Source organism: Eubalaena glacialis, chromosome X (assembly GCF_028564815.1).
Source record: "Eubalaena glacialis isolate mEubGla1 chromosome X, mEubGla1.1.hap2.+ XY, whole genome shotgun sequence".
Lineage (NCBI taxonomy): Eukaryota > Metazoa > Chordata > Mammalia > Artiodactyla > Balaenidae > Eubalaena > Eubalaena glacialis.
The window spans coordinates 112,448,953-112,465,027 of record NC_083736.1 but is presented as its reverse complement, the minus strand read 5'-3'; the positions used below and the strand labels follow the sequence as shown (position 1 = coordinate 112,465,027).

The 16,075-nt window shown below is 40.2% G+C and overlaps 1 protein-coding gene across 2 annotated transcripts in view; it reads right to left on the bottom strand.

Moving 5' to 3' along the window:
• The window catches only part of GRIA3 (glutamate ionotropic receptor AMPA type subunit 3), a 285,426-nt gene that overhangs the window by 128,300 nt on the left and 141,051 nt on the right, over positions 1-16,075 (bottom strand). For both annotated transcript variants that reach the window (XM_061179160.1, XM_061179159.1), the window contains exon 4: positions 14,822-15,009. In XM_061179160.1, coding sequence (XP_061035143.1) covers positions 14,822-15,009 — 188 coding nt within the window. The remainder of the gene's footprint in view (positions 1-14,821; positions 15,010-16,075) is intronic.

Here is a 16,075-nt window from a genome sequence, read left to right as displayed (position 1 = left end):
CCATTTTTCTCCGGTTTCCTATGGCATGTGTTGTCATTTTCTCCTTCACTGCCCCTGCCCTTGACGCCATGTGCCTTTTTGCTCTGATCTGGGATCCCAGTTTGGCTTATGTGTCCTTTTCCTTTCTCCCCATGATGTTCAACCAGCTACTAACCTTTCAAAAACTCTGAAGACCAAAAAGAAAAAAATGTCTTTGCGTTCCAGTGTTTATGATATCAGGGGCCCTCTAAAGCATGGAGCTCAAGGCAGTAGTCCTTATCACCTGGGTTTAAGGGTGATACTGGGTGCTCAAGTCTAGTGGCCCAGAAAAGCTGAGCACCCACCCCAAATACTTATCCTATGGGCATTTATGCTTTCCCAGAACCAGTCTTATTTTATGCTTGCTTTTCCAGGAGTTAATGGAGGGAAGGGGAATTGTACCTTCCGGACTTTGCCAGTTACGTTCAAGTTATTCCCTAGTAAGGGAAGGAGGAAATGCGCAACCCCTAGGGCAGTTTTTGGTAAAATAATGAAGACTGTGGTTCTTCATCTGAGAATGAATGCACGCAGATGGAAATTCTAGTTGTACTTACATATCACTCTGAGAAAGCACCCCTCACAATTTACTCCTACTCTTGTGGAGCCCATTGCATAGTTAGATTGTTTTGGCAACACAAGTAAATGAACCTGGGTAGGTTTAAGGGGCACATTTTCAATTCCGTGTGTTAATGGAATATGGATCCTTGTCAAGTGGAGAAAACATCTGTGAAATTCTTGTTGTTTAACAATGCTTGTTGTAAACAAAGCTGCTGCCCCAGGCTTCATCAGGATGCTTATCTCTTATAACCTCTGGTTGAATCTACTCCGATTGAAAACCTCTGTCAGATGCAGGGCTGATTAGTGTAGTGATTAACAGCATTTGGAGCCAGATTCCCTGGGTTCAAGCTCTAGCTCCACCAATTATTAGCCGTATGACCTCTAAGTCTCAATTCCTTCATCTGTTAAATGGAGATAATATTCCCATCTGCCTTTTGGGGCTAATATGAGGATTAACTCACATGAGATATAGAAATGGGCACAAATCCACCCACATTGATTAAAATAGTATCTGGAACATTGTAAGCACTTAATACATATTTGTTATTAAAAATGCCCAGTTGTCATATGTAGCTCAAGGCTGTAGTGTCTTTAATTATTTTAAGTGACGCTGAAAAATCTAGTTAATTCTCAGATAGTCCTTGGGCTTATCAATCAATGTGTCTTACCCAATGTTACACTGGAGAAAAACCAGGTTGTCTAGCATGCTAAACATATTAGTGAGAACTCAGCGTAGCTCAAGTCTTAGACTCTGTTCTCATGATAAGACCTTAGACTGAGCTGATATCTTGGAAGATCCATGAGGACACTGTTCTTGAACAACAGCCCCTAAATAACTCATCTTCATAAGCACAAACCCCTACCACTCATGAGCAAATAGCTATGGTCACCAGTTATTAAGTGCCTACTGGGTGCCAAGCACCGTGCTAGGTGCTCTCCCCATGTTACCTTGTTTGATCCTCCCAATTCATGAGGATCCCATGAAGGGAAGGTAGTGGAATAGTCTTTTTAACACTTCTTTTTTAGTTCACTTTTATCTCTGTCTTTCATATTAGACATTAACTTTAAATTATTTATTTATTTATTTATTTTTGGCTGTGTTGGGTCTTCGTTTCTGTGCGAGGGCTTTCTCCAGTTGCGGCAAGCTGGGGCCACTCTTCATCGCGGTGCGCGGGCCTCTCACCATCGCGGCCCCTCCCGTTGCGGAGCACAGGCTCCAGACGCGCAGGCTCAGTAATTGTGGCTCACGGGGCCTAGTTGCTCCGCGGCATGTGGGATCTTCCCAGGCCAGGGCTCGAACCCGTGTTCCCTGCATTAGCAGGCAGATTCTCAACCACTGCGCCACCAGGGAAGCCCCGGAATAGTCTCTTAAGATGAGAAAATTGAGCCTCAAAAAATTGTCACTTTCCTCAGTGTCATGCAACAGGGAGGTGAGGGAGCTAGGATTTGAAGTCACGTCTGTTTGATTCCCAAGTTTGTGTTTATTCAACCGTACCACACAGTGTTCCAAGAAGAGAAGAGGATACCCTCAAGCCGCCATATGGACTGGCAAGTCAGCTCAATGTTGTACAAGGGTCATTGAGAGTAAGGGCTGAGACAGAGTGGGAGCAAAAAGGGGAGAGGCACTGGACAGTACCAGTATGTGCTGAGTGGAGGGTGAAGCAAGGAGAGGACATAAGCCTCTAACATTTTTATTTCACTTGACTGAGGTCTAGCCATTGGCAACAGCGCTGTAAGTGACCCAAAGCGCTAGACGTATTTTGGAGCGAGCAGTGTGTCCTTTGTGTTACAGCCTCATACTTTACAAGGGCCCCTAATATTGTTCATCTGGTTTAAACTGTCATCTTTAGAAACTTGACTTACTAACTTGGATGTTTCGTTTCTTAAAATGACTGTTTTTGAAGTGACAGTCAAGGTCAAATGAAAGGAACCTAAGAGATTGACCTGCTTCAGGATTCTGTCCTTAAGAAGCACTACTTTCCATGAGGAGGTGATTTTAGCTTGAAATATTTCTAGGGGAAATCAGACGTTCTATATTTTTTCTGCACAGCACATTGAAACATATTGGTTTGGACTCCATTAAGTTTGCATATGCTATAATTCAAGCAGGGGCTATGCTGAGATTTACCTTTGAATTATCTATGGAAAAAATAAAAACATGGTAAAGACCGAAGCGGGGGACTTCCCTGGCGGTCCAGTGGTTAAGACACTGCGCTTCCACTGCAGGCGCGGGGGTGAGGGTGGGGTGCACGGGTTCAATCCCTGGCCCTGGCAGGGGAACTAAGATCCCACATGCTGCGTGGTGCAGCCATAAAAAAACAGGGAAAAGATATCCAATGAATAGGCAATTAGGAAATATTGTTACCTATTTAATAAAATAAGTCTTCTATAAGGATATTTACTTATCAACACAGAGGATTAACTTGGAATATTTGTATATTCCTGAAAACAATCTTAAAACTATTCTAGATCTGACTATTCTAATTCAGAATGGCCTCACATTCATATAGCCCTAGCTGGTGAGATTTTTTTTTTTTTAACATCTTTATTGGAGTATAATTGCTTTACAATGTTGTGTTAGTTTCTGTTGTATAACAAAGTGAATCAGCTATACGTATACATATATCCCCATATCCCCTCCCTCTTGCGTCTCTCTCCCACCCTCCCTATCCCAACCCTCTAGGTGGTCACAAAGCACCGAGCTGATCTCCCTGTGCTATGTGGCTGCTTCCCACTAGCTATCTATTTTACATTTGGTAGTGTATGTATGTCCATGCCACTCTCTCACTTCTTCCCTAGCTGGTGAGATTTTACTTTCCTCCAGTTTCCTCTCTCCTTGTAATGAGTACTTTCTGATGCTGAGTCTCTCCTTAGTCTAGTTAAGCTCATTCGCTCTGGTACTGTCCTTAGGCCTGCAGAACGGTTGGTCAGTGCTCTCTTTATGATAACTCTTTATACTTGAGGATAGTGATTAAACTGCCTCTTGGCTCTCTTTCACCAGGCTAAACAACCCCAGCTCATTTAGCCTTTCCTCATAGGCCCTATTTTCTGATGCTTTTATCCTTTTTTGCTGAGCTTCTCAGGATCTTGTCCAATCGCTTTTCAGTTGTTCTAAGATGTAACCTGATGAGCGGGCCTAATCTAGGGTTTGGCATTGGCTAAATATTTAATAAATGACTTAAAATTAAGGAAGATGGTGTAGTGCAGGCGTAAGAGCACTGGACTAGGAGTCAGAAGACTTGAGTTTCGTCCTTGCTCTGCCACTTACTAGGATTGGGCAGAGAGCCACATTTGGACAAATCATCTAAATGTCTCTAAGCATCAATTTATCATCTGTAAATTTAGGATAAACACATCTGCCCTGCCTGCCTCCCATAGTGAGGCTCAAATGAAATAATCTATGTGAAAACCCTTTGTTTAGCATCAAAGCACGATGTAAACACTATGTGTCAGGAACTTTTCTGAATGCTTTGCATATATTAACTCATTGAGGTACAGTTATCATTTCCATTTTACAACCAGGAAATGAAGGCTCAGAGAGTTAAGTAACTGGCTCTAGGTCACACAGCTAGTAAGTGACAGAATCCATGCAGATAAATATTAAACATGCAACAGAGCCATTCATTTTATGGGGCCTGACCTTCAAAAGCTGTCCACAGGTAGACACACCACTGGGATGGAGGATCTATTCAGTCATGGGTAGATAACTCTATGAGAGGCAACTTTTTCAAAAGTGAATGTTTAGGTTGGTCATTGAAGTAGGGCAGCTGTCCACCAGTGGGGAGGGCCTCATGAATACAATACAGTAATAGGAATGCTGTATCAGGTCAGGTCAATGGTTCATTCTTCCTAGGACACCTAAATCTTCCTATGGAAAGTGCTCTTAATTCTTGGATTCAAGATCTGCAGTTTCTAAATATTCTCTATGAGTTCTGACAACCCTTCATGGTTTCAACTGTCTCTAGCTCTGCCCTTTTGTGTGTTAATTCTTGCAGCTATAAGTTTGGAATAATTTCCTCATAGATTAACTGTTAAGGAGAAATAGTAAAGACAGAATAGCACCTAATTGAATCTTTTTTCCTGCTGTGGTCTGAAGAGTTGAAAGAGATAAAAAAAAAAAAAGAGCTTTGGAAAGAAACATTGGAATAATTTTGATTTACCCCATAAATGTTTGAACATTCATAGGGAAAATTAGAACTTAAATCATGAAATGAGGAGGTTATGCTATATAGTAGTATATTGAAAACCTGCTTATATTTGAAAAATTGTACCATATGGAGGTCTTTGCATTAACACCATTAGATATAGAATACAATATGAATTTACTTTATGACATAATCTCATCTATAGGGAATAGGGTTGTAGTGGTGTAACAGGTTCTTCTACCTCAAATAGTGGCACGAAGTATCATTTTATGGGAGACTATAGAAGTTTCCTTCCATGAAAATAAACTCAAAGTTGAAAATACCTTTGGAGGATGGGAGCATTTTTGGGGAGGATTTGATACCATTTGAGTTATAAATGTTATCTTTCTAACTAGAATCTGTATAGTGAATAAGTTTGTCAAGAATGGTTGGGAACCAATAAGAAAAAGTGGGTATCTCTGTATCTTAGTAGTCAATTTATTTTTAAAAATGTTTACTCTAAAGAAATATTATGTTGAATTTGTTGCTTTTAATAATTCATTTAATGAGAAATCTATTTTTATATAAAGAAATAAATTTTGGCAAATTCATGATATCAGAACAAGCTTGAGCACAGAGCTACCATCTTAAACCTTTGAGAAAATGTGTACTTTAATAATCACATCATGTGGTGGTAGGCACCATTTTGCCTTTTGTTGGAAGCACAGCAAAATCACAGTAGAACTTACTGAAATGTGCTTGTTCAATAATCATCCATCTATCCATTCATCCACTCATCCATCTTTCCATCCAACACGGTGTGCCAGGTACTCTACTGGACACTGAATATACAATAGTGAACAAGACAAACATGATTCCTACCTCACAGTACTTAATGGCCTAGTAGAAATTCCTTAAATGGTGAAGAAAGCAATCATGAGTAGATAGTTTTATGACAATTTTTTGAAAGAGGGGAAAGAATAAGTGAAATTAACTCTCTAGCCTTACTTGAATGTTGTTAAAACTTTTCGTTGAACAATGTTCCCTGAAAAATTGTATAGAAAGTATTATGAGAGATGCTGTGAATGTGCATACGGAAGAAAGGAAGATAGTGAGACATTAAAAGAGAGGACAGGGAGTTAGCTTCAAGATGGCAGAAGAGTAAGATGTGGAGATCACCTTCCTCCCCACAAATACAACAGAAATACATCTACATGTGGAACAGCTCCTACAGAACACCTACTGAACGCTGGCAGAAGACCTCAGACCTCCCAAAAGGCAAGAAACTCCCCACGTACCTGGGTAGGGCAAAAGAAAAAAGAAAAAACAGAGACAAAAGAATAGGGATGGGACCTGCACCAGTGGGAGGGAGCTGTGAAGGAGGAAAGGTTTCCACACACTAGGAAGCCCTTCGCGGGCGGAGACTGCGGGTGGCGGAGGGGGGAAGCTTCGGAGCCACGGAGGAGAGCGCAGCCACAGGGGTGTGGCGGGCAAAGCGGAGAGATTCCCGCACAGAGGATCAGTGCCGACCAGCACTCACCAGCCCGAGAGACTTGTCTGCTCATCCGCCGGGGCGGACAGGGGCTGGGAGCTGAGGCTCGGGCTTCGGTCGGATCCCAGGGAGAGGACTGGGGTTGGCGGCGTGAACACAGCCTGAAGGGGGCTAGTGCGCCACAGCTAGCCGGAAGGGAGTCCGGGAAAAAGTCTGGAGCTGCCGAAGAGACAAGAGACTTTCTTGCCTCTTTGTTTCCTGGTGCGCGAGGAGAGGGGATTCAGAGCGCCGCCTAAACGAGCTCCAGAGATGGGCATGAGCCGCGGCTATCAGCGCGGACCCCAGAGACGGGCATGAGGCGCTAAGGCTGCTGCTGCCGCCACCAAGAAGCCTGTGTGCAAGCACAGGTCACTCTCCACACCTGCCCTCCCGGGAGCCTGTGCAGCCCGCCACTGCCAGGCTCCCGTGATCCAGGGACAACTTCCCCGGGAGAACGCACGGCGCGCCTCAGGCTGGTGCAGCGTCACGCCGGCTTCTGCCGCCGCAGGCTCGCCCCGCATCCGTACCCCTCCCTCCCCACGGCCTGAGTGAGCCAGAGCCCCCGAATCAGCTGCTCCTTTAACCCCGTTCTGTCTGGGCGGGGAACAGACGCCCTCAGGCGACCTACACGCAGAGGCGGGTCCAAATCCAAAGCTGAACCCCGGGAGCTGTACGAACAAAGAAGAGAAAGGGAAATCTCTCCCAGCAGCCTCAGGAGCAGCGGATTAAATCTCCACAATCAACTTGATGTGCCTGCATCTGTGGAATACCTGAATAGACAACGAATCATCCCAAATTGAGGAGGTGGACTTTGGGAGCAATGATATACATATATTTTTTTCCCTTTTTCTCTATTTGTGAGTGTGTATGTGTATGCTTCTGTGTGTGATTTTGTCTGTATAGCTTTGCTTTCACCATTTGTCCTAGCATTCTGTCTGTCCATTTTTTTGTTGTTTTTTTTTTTTGGTATAGTTTATAGCACTTGTTATCATTGGTGGATTGATTTTTGGTTTGGTTGCTCTCTTCTTTCTTTTTTTTTATTACTTAAAAAATTTTTTTTAATAATTATTTTTTATTTTAATAAGTTTATTTTATTTTACTTTATTTTATTTTATCTTCTTCTTTCTTTCTTTCTTTCTTTTTTTTCTCCCTTTTATTCTGAGCCGTGTGGATGACAGGCTCCTGGTGCTCCAGCCAGGCATCAGGGCTGTGCCTCTGAGGTGGGAGAGCCAAGTTCAGGACACTGGTCCACCAGAGACCTCTCGGCTCCACATAATATCAAACAGCGAAAATCTCCCAGAGATCTCCATCTCAACGCCAAGACCCAGCTCCACTCAAGGACCAGCAAGCTACAGTGCTGGACACCCTATGCCAAACAACTAGCAAGACAGAAACACAACCCCATCCATTAGCAGAGAGGCTGCCTAAAATCATAATAAGGTCACAGACACCCCAAAACACACCTGCAGACGCGGACCTGCCCACCAGAAAGACAAGATCCAGCCTCATCCACCAGAACATAGGCGCTAGTCCCCTTCACTAGGAAGCCTACACGACCCACTGAACCAACCTTAGCCACTGGGGGCAGACACCAAAAACAACGGGAACTACGAACCTGCAGCCTGCAAAAAGGAGACCCCAAACACAGTAAGTTAAGCAAAATGAGAAGGCAGAAAAACACACAGCAGATGAAGGAGCAAGGCAAAAACCCACCAGAGCTAACAAATGAAGAGGAAATAGGCAGTCTACCTGAAAAAGAATTCAGAATAATGATAGTAAAGATGATCCAAAATCTTGGAAATAAAATGGAGAAAATACAAGAAACGTTTAACAAGGACCTAGAAGAACTAAAGAGCAAACAAACAGTGATGAACAACACAATAAATGAAATTAAAAATTCTCCAGAAGAGACCAGTAGTAGAATAACTGAGGCAGAAGAACGGATAAGTGACCTGGAAGATAAAATAGTGGAAATAACTACTGCAGAGCAGAATAAGGAAAAAAGAATGAAAAGAATTGAGGACAGTCCTAGAGACATCTGAGACAACATTAAACACACCAACATTCGATTTATAGGGGTCCCAGAAGAAGAAGACAAAAAGAAAGGGACTGAGAAAATATTTGAAGAGATTATAGTTGAAAACTTCCCTAATATGCGAAAGGAAATAGTCAATCAAGTCCAGGAAGCACAGAGAGTCCCATACAGGATAAATCCAAGGAGAAACACGCCAAGACACATATTAATCAAACTATCAAAAATTAAATACAAAGAAAACATATTAAAAGCAGCAAGGGAAAAACAGCAAATAACACACAAGGGAATCCCCATAAGGTTAACAGCTGATCTTACAGCAGAAACTCTGCAAGCCAGAAGGGAGTGGCAGGACATATTTAAAGTGATGAAGGAGAAAAACCTACAACCAAGATTACTCTACCCAGCAAGGATCTCATTCAGATTCGACGTAGAAATTAAAACCTTTACAGACAAGCAAAAGCTAAGAGAAACCAGCTTTACAACAAATGCTAAAGGAACATCTCTAGGCAGGAAACACAAGAGAAGGAAAACACCTACAATAACAAACCCAAAACAATTATGAAAATGGATAATTACCTTAAATGTAAATGGATTAAATGCTCCCACCAAAAGACATAGACTAGCTGAATGGATACAAAAACAAGACCCGTATACATGCTGTCTACAAGAGACCCACTTCAGACCTAAGGACACATACGGACTGAAAGTGAGGGTGATGGAAAGAGATATTCCATGCAAATGGAAATGAAAAGAAAGCTGGAGTAGCAATTCTCATATCAGACAAAATAGACGTTAAAACAAAGACTATTTCAAGAGACAAAGAAGGACATTATGTAATGATCAAGGGATCAATCCAAGAAGAAGATACAACAATTGTAAATATTTATGCACCCAACATAGGAGCACCTCAATACATAAGGCAAATACTAACAGACATAAAAGGGGAAATCGACAGTAACACAATCATAGTAGGGGACTTCAACACCCCACTTTCACCAATGGACACATCATCCAAAATGAAAATAAATAAGGAAACAAAAGCTTTAAAGGATACATTAAACAAAATGGACTTAATTGATATTTATAGGACATTCCATCCAAAAACAACAGAATACACATTCTTCTCAAGTGCTCATGAAACATTCTCCAGGATAGATCATATCATGGGTCACAACTCAAGCCTTGGTAAATTTAAGAAGCTTGAAATCGTATCAATTATCTTTTCCGACCACAACGCTATGAGACTAGATATCAATTTCAGGAAAAAATCTGTAAAAAATACAAATACATAGAGGCTAAACAATACACTACTTAAAAACCAAGAGATTACTGAAGAAATCAAAGAGGAAATCAAAAAATACCTAGAAAAAAATGACAATGAAAACACGATGACCCAAATCCTATGGGATGCAGCAAAAGCAGTTCTAAGAGGGAAGTTTATAGCAATACAATCCTACCTCAAGAAACAAGAAACATCTCAAACAACCTAACCTTACACCTAAAGCAATTAGAGAGAGAAGAAAAAAACACCCCAAAGTTAGCAGAAGGAAAGAAATCATAAAGATCAGATCAGAAATAAATGAAAAAGAAATGAGGAAACAATAGCAAAGATCAATAGAACTAAAAGCTGGTTCTTTGAGAAGATAAACAAAACTGATAAACCATTAGCCAGACTCATCAAGACTAAGAGAGAGAAGGCTCAAATCAAGAATTAGAAATGAAAAAGGAGAAGTAACCACTGACACTGCAGAAATACAAAGGATCATGAGAGATTACTACAAGCAACTATATGCCAATAAAATGGACAACCTGGAAGAAATGGACATATTCTTACAAATGCACAACCTTCCGGGACAGAACCAGGAAGAACTAGAAAATATGAACAGACCAATCACAAGCACCGGAATTGAAACTGTGATTAAAAATCTTCCAACAAACAAAAGCCCAGGACCAGATGGCTTCACAGGCGAATTCTATCAAACATTTAGAGAAGAGCTAACACCTATCCTTCTCAAACTCTTCCAAAATATAGCAGAGGGAGGAACATTCCCAAACTCATTCTATGAGGCCACCATCACCCTGATACCAAAACAAGACAAAGATGTCACAAAGAAAGAAAATTACAGGCCAATATCTCTGATGAACATAGATGCAAAAATCCTCAACAAAATACTAGCAAACAGAATCCAACAGCACATTAAAAGGATCATACACCACGATCAAGTGCGGTTTATCCCAGGAATGCAAGGATTCTTCAATATACGCAAATCAATCAACATGATACACCATATTAACAAATTGAAGGAGAAAAACCATATGATCATCTCAATAGATGCAGAGAAAGCTTTAGACAAAATTCAACACCCATTTATGATAAAAACCTTCCAGAAAGTAGGCATAGAGGGAAATTACCTCAACATAATAAAGGCCATATATGACAAACCCACAGCCAACATCGTCCTCAATGGTGAAATACTGAAACCATTTCCACTAAGATGAGGAACAAGAAAAGGTTGCCCACTCTCACCACTATTATTCAACATAGTTTTGGAAGTGTTAGCCACAGCAATCAGAGAAGAAAAAGAAATAAAAGGAATCCAGATCGGAAAAGAAGAAGTAAAGCTGTCACTGTTTGCAGATGACATGATACTATACATAGAGAATCCTAAAGATGCTACCAGAAAACTACTAGAGCTAATCAATGAATTTGGTAAAGTAGCAGGATACGAAATTAATGCACAGAAATCTCTTGCATTCCTATACACTAATGATGAAAAATCTGAAAGTGAAATTAAGAAAACACTCCCATTTACCATTGCAACAAAAAGAATAAGATATCTAGGAATAAACCTACCTAAGGAGACAAAAGACCTGTATGCAGAAAACTATAGGACACTGATTAAAGAAATTAAAGATGATACCAACAGATGGAGAGATATACCATGTTCTTGGATTGGAAGAATCAACATTGTGAAAATGACTCTATTATCCAAAGCAATCTACAGATTCAGTTCAATCCCTATCAAAGTACCAATGGCATTTTTCACAGAACTAGAACAAAACATTTCACAATTTGTATGGAAACACAAAAGACCCCGAATTGCCAAAGCAATCCTGAGAAAGAAAAATGGAGCTGGAGGAATCAGGCTCCCTGACTTCGGAGTATACTACAAAGCTACAGTAATCAAGACAGTATGGTACTGGCACAAAAACAGAAATATAGATCAATGGAACAGGATAGAAAGCCCAGAGATAAACTCACACACATATGGTCACCTTATCTTTGATAAAGGAGGCAAGAATATACAGTGGAGAAAAGACAGCCTCTTCAATAAGTGGTGCTGGGAAAACTGGACAGCTACATGTAAAAGAATGAAATTAGACACTCCTTAACACCATACACAAAAATAAACTCAAAATGGATTAAAGACCTAAATGTAAGGCCAGACACTATAAAACTCTTAGAGGAAAACATAGGCAGAACACTCTATGATATAAATCACAGCCAGATCCCTTTTGACCCAACTCCTAGAGAAATGGAAATAAAAATAAAAATGAACACATGGGACCTAATGAAACTTAAAAGCTTTTGCACAGCAAAGGAAACCATAAACAAAATGAAAAGACAGCCCTCAGAATGGGAGAAAATATTTGCAAACGAAACAACTGACAAAGGATTAATCTCCACAATATACAAGCAGCTCATGCAGCTCAATATCAAAAAAACAAACAACCCAATCCAAAAATGGGCAGAAGAACTAAATAGACATTTCTCCAAAGAAGATACACAGGTTGCCAACAAACACATGAAAGGATGCTCAACATCACTAATCATTAGAGAAATGCAAATCAAAACTACAATGAGGTATCATCTCACACCGGTCAGAATGGCCATCATCAAAAAATCTACAAACAATAAATGCTGGAGAGGGTGTGGAGAAAAGGGAACCCTCTTGCACTGTTGGTGGGAATGTAAATTGATACAGGCACTATGGAGAACAGTATGGAGGTTCCTTAAAAAACTAAAAATAGAACTACCATACGACCCAGCAATCCCACTACTGGGCATATACCCTGAGAAAACCATACTTCAAAAACAGTCATGTACCAAAATATTCATTGCAGCTCTATTTACTATAGCCAGGACATGGAAGCAACCTAAGTGTCCATCAACAGAGGAATGGATAAAGAAGATGTGGCACATATATACAATGGAATATTACTCAGCCATAAAAAGAAACGAAATTGAGTTATTTGTAGTGAGGTGGATGGACCTAGAGTTTGTCATACAGAGTGAAGTAAGTCAGAAAGAGAAAAACAAATACTGTATGCCAACACATATATACGGAATCTAAAAAAAAAAAAAAAAAAAAGTGGTCATGAAGAACCTAGGGGCAAGACGGGAATAAAGACACAGACCTACTAGAGAATGGACTTGAGGATACAGGGAGGGGGAAGGGTAAGCTGGGACAAAGCGAGAGAGTGGAATGGACATATATACACTATCAAACGTAAAATAGATAGCTAGTGGGAAGCAGCCGCATAGCTCAGGGAGATCAGCTCGGTGCTTTGTGACCACCTAGAGGGGTGGGATAGGGAGGGTGGGAGGGAGGGAGACGCAAGAGGGAAGAGATATGGGGACATATGTATACGTATAACTGATTCACTTTGTTATAAAGCAGAAACTAACACACCATTGTAAAGCAATTATACTCCATTAAAGATGTTTTTTTTTTCAAAAAAAAAAGAGAGGACAGGGTTTTCAAATAATGTTAGTTTAGTTTTCCTGAATGTGTTTAGTAATAATGATTTTTTCTATAGCATTTTATGCTTTTCAAAGCAATTATAGCAATCATGTGAGGAAGAGCAAATTTTATTGCCCATTATGTAGATGACACAACGGAGGCATAGATATTTTAAGTGCCCAAGATCCCACAGCTATATCCAATTCACAGCTCTACCCACTGCTTTTTCTACTACGTCATGCTGAAAAATCCCAGACTCCAGTATAAGGTCCTATAAAACCCCAAAGATTTATCAGAATGTACACTATTCAAGAAGCCTAAGTCAGTAGCACAAAAGAAGGAAAACAAAGTATGACAAGGAGGATGTTCCTCTGCTTTAGGCTATTAAGTAGGTCACCCACTAAGAGGCTATTTTGGTATAAAATTTTAGAGGGCATGTAGTACATACACCAACATCACTGACCTGATTCTTCACTTTCAAGATCTAAGAAAATCAAAGGCAGTTTTTTTTCTTTTGGAAGGGAGGGGTGTATCATTTGGGGAGCTTAAGAGAACGTTAGTTGGGAAATTTGATTTAGCCAGGTTAGTGCTCTAGATTTTTTGTGAGGTTGATTCACTAGAGATGGGGACAGCTTTGTATCTCTGTGATGCAGAGTCAGTGCTTCCTTCCTTCCTTCCTTCCTTCCTTCCTCCCTCCCTCCCTTCCTTCCTTCCTTCCCCTTTCCTTCCTTCCTTCCTTCCATCCTTCCTTCCTCCCTCCCTCATTTTTCTTCTCTCCCATCCCCTCCCTTCCCTTTTCTTACTGGTGTTTTTTTTTTTTTTTTGCATTCTCTTCTTATGGGGGCATATCTGACAAATTGTTAATATTTAATTTGCTATAAAACAGCTCTCCCAAGCAATGGCTGCTCACTATAATTTCAATCTCTGAAGCTGTTTTGGCCCCTAGGTACACTGGGATCGAATTAGAATGGAAATGTTTCCCTTACAGTTTTGTTTATGGTAGCATAGGCACTTTGTTATTAACTGGCAAACTGAGACTTCTAAGGAAAATAATAAACTTTCACCACATTTCTATTTGACTCTTTACTCCAAACAGAATATCCATCTGGCTTAGGGTAAAACAACTCTTCTAATATGTTTCAGTCTTAAATTTAAATATCCAAGATTAATAATGAATATATTTTGGTCCATTGAATTGTATTTTTCCCCAGTCTGATGCTTTTTCACGTTTTTTCACATTTTAAAAACCATAAGCATTTTTTTCTCATATGCCATCTTACTTTAAAAATGGTCTGCAATTATATATATACATATTCTCATTCATTCTCTCTTGCTCTCTCTTTCAAACCAGAGGGATATTCTTCAAAAATATCCACAAATTCAAACCTAGTGAATACTGCTCTGATACTTTGCAACTAGGCCCCTGAAACAAAAACCCTACCCTTCTGCCCTGCCTAATCCCTTGTCTGTTCCTTGCTGGGAGGAAGGTGTCGAAAGGAAGGGGATTACTTTGAAATAGTCAGCTATCTATGAAACAGAGGTGTGAAAGGGTGTGTTTATCTGATAAGTAGCATTAAATTGCAGAGACTACCAGATTAATCATGGTATGCAATTTTCAACAGCTTGGATTTTCTTTTATTTCTCTCTCTCCTTTTCTGCAGCCACTGGGGAGGAAAAAAGGATTAGAGAGACTATCAGAACTGTTGGCAAGTTTAGTCTGTTGGCTACTTAATTTACTAGCAGATATGGGAACTGCCTCAGGTTGATGATTTAACAGGTTGGCTGGGCGTGGAATAAATCTCAAACGTACCTGTTCCAAAATTGTGTTAATCCTTTCAACTTCGCAGTCAATCAGGTATCGCTTTTCCTGCCTCCTGTCCATTTCTTCAATGATGCGCCTGAATTCTTGGACGTCCTTTATGTTTCCCACAGACCTTGCTGTCACTTGCCAGTTGTTTTGCACTGCTGCTTCCATAATCGCTTGGAGGATGGAAAATCCTGAATGAAGGGAAAACAGCTACATTGATTATTTTTTCTTTTAAAAATCTTTCCATAGGTATTAAAGGTTCTACTGAGTTTTTATGCACAGTCTATTGGGTCCCCTTGAACCTTATCCGCTGTGGACAGCAGGCTTACTCATAACCTCAGCCTTAACCTTCCAGACAGTTGGCATCTCTATCCTGATTGAAAGGAAAGAAGATTCTTCAACTTTTGGGCACCGGGCTAGGTGTTTATCAAGCCTGTACTTAAGCAATCACAACTGAATTATAGTACCTAATTGTTTTTATTGACAGGCATTATCAAGATATTTATGGAATGAATGCCAGTAGCTTCTTTCTTATTTCTGACCACAATCTGTCCTACTGTGGTTGAAGCTCATTTCTTTCATCTTCCACAACAACAATCTTCAGAATTAGAAATAGCTTTGGTAGAGATAGAACCTGATTATAATATGACTTATCCTTACATGGATATGACTATCCAACAAGGTAAATTATGTTTCCCAAGCAATATAACTCTCAGAAAACCTGACAAAAACAGTCTATAACAAAGGTATCGTACTGTTTCTTTGTTCACAGTATTATGAAAATGTTCAATCATATTAAGCCTTCCTAAGTTCTTCCCCTTTCTCAATTCATTTGATTAGAGATTCTCGGTTCCTTTTTAGTTAATTTATATCAGACAGCATTAACTACTAACACTCTGGATCTATGCTGCATGGGAAAGAGAAAAGATCTGATGCTTGAGTTTTGGGTAACCTTTTTGGAGTCAGGGTTTGAGAAGTTGGGAAGAACAGTATATCTGTATGAACCACAGAAGAGCACAAGAATTTCGTATGTACTGGTCTTTTAGAGTATTCATGTCTCTAATATTACATCATGTCTATATTTTTGCTTCTGGTATGAATTCATAATCCGAGTATAATTTCTTCAGGTATAGACATCATTTTATTGGGATATGGTCAAAAGCAGCTCCTTTTGCCCCATTAAATTTAAATTGTTTTCTGTTTGTATTTAGGTAATGACTAATGGGAGTGGGTAATGTGGATGCTTGCCAAGACCAA